This window comes from Triticum aestivum, chromosome 3A (assembly GCF_018294505.1).
Source record: "Triticum aestivum cultivar Chinese Spring chromosome 3A, IWGSC CS RefSeq v2.1, whole genome shotgun sequence".
Lineage (NCBI taxonomy): Eukaryota > Viridiplantae > Streptophyta > Magnoliopsida > Poales > Poaceae > Triticum > Triticum aestivum.
In genome coordinates, this window is record NC_057800.1 from 119,366,433 (window position 1) to 119,370,223 (window position 3,791).

Genomic DNA, 3,791 nt, shown 5'->3' on the forward strand with positions numbered 1-3,791 from the left:
CCGTCCTGCTGCACCGGGTGCAAGACAAGCTCGGTCCAAACGCCGGGCACAAGATGACCTTGATCCTGCTGCCGGGCGCGAGACGAGCTCGGTCCTACTGCTGGGTGCAAGACGAGCAATGGACTGCAGCTGGGAGCGGTCCAGCCCAACGACGAGGGTAGAGCCCGGACGACGAGGGGAGGAAACGAAGGTCCGATACAGGCCGCTCACTGACGGCCGACGCCGGAGGAGACCAACCGCCGCCGTGAAATGATCCAGACCACCACCATGAGCTACCACCACGCCGTGACAGCCCACATCCACGTCGAGACCCCAAGGAGCAGCCCCGAGCCACCTTGTAGCAGCTGCGACACGCTAGGCCGGGAAGGGGGGCTGAGAAGTGGCGGTGCTAGGGTTGGCTCCCTGAGTCGCCGGCGGGAGCGACTTAGGAGCGACCTTTTTGTCACTGGTTTCTTTTCTCGATGCTTCTCCGGCCTTGGATTCTTTTACCCTCTTACACCGAGGGTAAAGACTAAAGACCCTAGTATAGATAATATCTTTACAACCACGATTATTTGACCAACTGTATATTATTTTTGCTTGATCAAAAAGAATTAATATGGACTTGAGGTAATGTTGAGTTGATGAAAAGAGAACGAAGTTCAGTACTTCTCATGATTTGAATTTCGAAACTGCTCCACACACGACAGTGTATGGACGATAAGTGCACGACCAGAGGATCCAGTGGCCACTGCTCAGCTGTGCTCAAGATTCGTCGGCTCGATTTAATCGTCGTGCATGAGTCGTCCAAACATTGTCGTCCCCGTAGCATTGCTCTTTGAATTTCATTCTGTAGACGATTTGTTTCTCCTGACATATTTTAGCTTTGTAACTGTAGTGGGCTTTGGTGCTTTGAATTTTAATCTCTGTTGGCAGCAGATCACATATTATGGAAAGGCCAGGCAACTGAAGAATTGATTAGGGGTTATTCTATTTGTCCACTTGTTCTCGGACACTTGGTATTTTTTCTTTGCCGGATCAACTGCAACCTATTAGTGTTTAGCCTTAGGGAGTTGTTGAAGTGTGCCTCGTGTATACCAAGAAATTATATGAAAAAAGGGGAGGTTGCATTACGACTTACGAGTGAAAACTAACCTCGGAAAAACAAATTGCACCTACTATAACCAGGTTGCAAATGCAAAATGTAGGTAATACAATCTACCAGTACCAGAAATCATTTAAATTCAGACGAATACAGAAAATATCAGATTGCATGCTGTTGGATAACACAAGCCATGGATACAGGTTCAGCTGAGAAAATAACTACTAAGCAAGCACAGAAAGCACAAAAAGTATGGCAACTATTCTTACAGGATAGTGAATCTAGTTTTACAGAAAGAAAATTGTAAGCAATTTTCAAAAGGCTCCTACTTCTGAAGGCTAAACAGCATTTCACAAAGTCTATCATCATGCTCCTTTGTTCTGAGACCCTGCAGCATTTCCGCTCCTACTTCCGAAGGATAAACAGGAGTACACAGGCATAGAATCGCCATGTGTGCTATCGCTTGGCACCAGTATATGCTTCGCGCCGGGAGTGAGCTTCACCGGTCCTGATCTCTTCTGCACACTGCGACAACTAGAAGAAGCATTGGAATTGTCAGGAACAGCTCTCCTCATTCGGTTCTCTGTATTTCTGGACAGAAGGGCTGCATCTCCTGTGCTGTTGGAAACTTCTTGAATTACCTGGCCTGGATGGCTGAGTGTATAACTCACAGAGTTAAGAGGGCAAACCGACGACCTTGCTGAATGCACAACATGTTGACGAGGTAAATCGGCATGGAACACTGAAGGTGGTGTCCTTTGCTGTCCGGTTACAGGCAAAAATGGTGCTGCAGGTGGTTCATCCCCAGCGAAGGGATCAGAGAAATAACGCCAAGGACGCGGTGTATTCTGATGGAATGCTGCACTGCTATGATTCGGAAGAGGTGGACACCCCAATAGAAAAGTCTGATTGGTCCGTGAGTTTGAAAAACCACCATACCTGCTTTCATATGGCAATCGATCTCCAGAAAATATATTAGCTGCAGGAAACGGGTGACTGAAATCATGTGGAGTCCTGTACCCAAAATGTGCGTGACTTGTGCTTGCATGATATGTTGAAGCTTGAGTTGTTCTGGTAGAATTTACCGCAACATTGGGGAAACTTTGAGCTTGTAAAGAGAAAAAAGGCTGTCCTTGTGGCAATAATACATTTGCCTTAAGATAGTCATTGGTGGAAGTTCCTGTATGTTTCTGTGCAGTTTCAGCAAACGATTCACCTCTGGTCGTGCAAACTGTAAGATCTTTACCCATCAAACGAACTGTCTGTCCCGTAGAAGGACTACACTCGTGCCCCACGTTCAACTCAGAACGAGAATATAACTCCGTGCTGTGAGACACATTACATTCACGAGAAAGCTGGGAGCCAACATTATTCAGATTTCTGGAGAACCAAGTCTTGTGCTGCGTAAATGAATCCTGAAATGTCTGGTCTGGCAATGCACAAGGATATGTACTCATAGTCATGGTATCATTTACTGAAACATTACTGCAACCCCAACGAGTCTCGGCGAGTTCTCTTAAGCTCAGTGGAGAACCAACAGCATCTATGTCGGAAACATTGATTGCCTCACCATTCAAAAATGTGCCTGCCCATCTTGAACTCTTTATTTTTTCAAAGTCAGAAGCAGGTGGTTGGCTTTCCAGTCCCTGTGAGCCAAAAGATAAATTCATCAAGTTTTCTCCACCAGCGAGCAATTCAGCATCAGAACTTAAAGTTTCATCATGTCTATGCTCAAGATTGGGCACCTCTAAATTTGAATCGTAGGTGCAGCCTAAATCAGTACATTCTGGTGGTGTCATATTCAGATCAATGAATGGAGCAGACATCTCTCTGTTACTAGGCTCAGCAGAGTACTTGTTATCGCAATGCTTATTTGCTTCTTTAGTCTTAGCGAAGGCTTTGTTGGGCATGTCAGAACTACTAGTTTCTGCAGTTACACATTTGTCTCCTTCAATGGACGTGGATGATGTTGACGAAGAGAATGACGATGAAGCCATAGCATCCGAGAACAGCTTGCAGAGACTTTGTTGTTTGGGTAGCTCACAACTCTGCGTCTTACTGCCAATTACACCATCTGCTTCTGAGAATTTGACACCCTTCACTGATTTGCAGCATAGTTCTATTACTTCATGGCCTTTTGAATTGACATGTTTCTCATTGGCCATTTTCACAGATGTGTGCTCTGTGTACTTCAGAATGCCTTGCCTAGGGAGAGATTTTCCCAGATCTCTTGGTTTTCCCACTTTACCAGCTTTGCTATTGTCAATGCACTTCTTTGTGTCAGCCTTCTTCTTTGCATTATTGATCTTCGCCTTCTTCCTACTCCCAGATATATTTTCTCTCTCTTTCCTGCGACGTTGTGAAGCCTCAGGTTTCTGCGATGGGCAAGCATCCAGTCCATCAGGTAAATTTGGATTTTCATGTGCTTCCTACACAATTGAGCAGCATTATTTCAAACCATAAGATACATATAACTGTGAGTGGACCCAGAGATGTCAGACTACAGGTTGGGTCATGTAAAAGTAACAAACAGGTGAAGTGAAACATAAAACTGTTGGTAGAATAATCCAGTATCACACGCAATTATTTACAGCCATGGTCGCTATGCAGCTAACACCACATTACAGGGTAAAAACACATTTGACCCTTAGAAAATATGTACATAGATGATAGACATTTATGTCAAAGTATACTTGTAAAAAATAAAACA

At 44.8% G+C, this 3,791-nt stretch overlaps 1 protein-coding gene across 1 annotated transcript; it reads right to left on the minus strand.

Moving 5' to 3' along the window:
* Positions 1 to 1,204: 1,204 nt before the first annotated feature.
* Positions 1,205 to 3,540, minus strand: LOC123060603 (uncharacterized). Its single transcript, XM_044483384.1, has 2 exons — positions 2,827 to 3,540; positions 1,205 to 2,727 (listed from the first exon to the last, which is right to left on the minus strand). The coding sequence occupies exons 1-2, from the start codon at positions 3,244 to 3,246 to the stop codon at positions 1,447 to 1,449; spliced, it is 1,701 nt and encodes a 566-aa protein (XP_044339319.1). The 5' UTR covers positions 3,247 to 3,540; the 3' UTR covers positions 1,205 to 1,446.
* Between the last annotated feature and the right edge of the window lie 251 nt (positions 3,541 to 3,791).

Excerpts from the sequence above, each read along its gene's own strand:
- LOC123060603 (XM_044483384.1), bottom strand. The coding sequence starts at position 3,246 with ATGGCCAATGAGAAACATGTCAATTCAAAAGGCCATGAAGTAATAGAA. Across the intron at positions 2,728-2,826 it reads CCTACGATTCAAATTTAGAG|GGACTGGAAAGCCAACCACC; the intron begins GTGCCCAATCTT and ends TTTGGCTCACAG.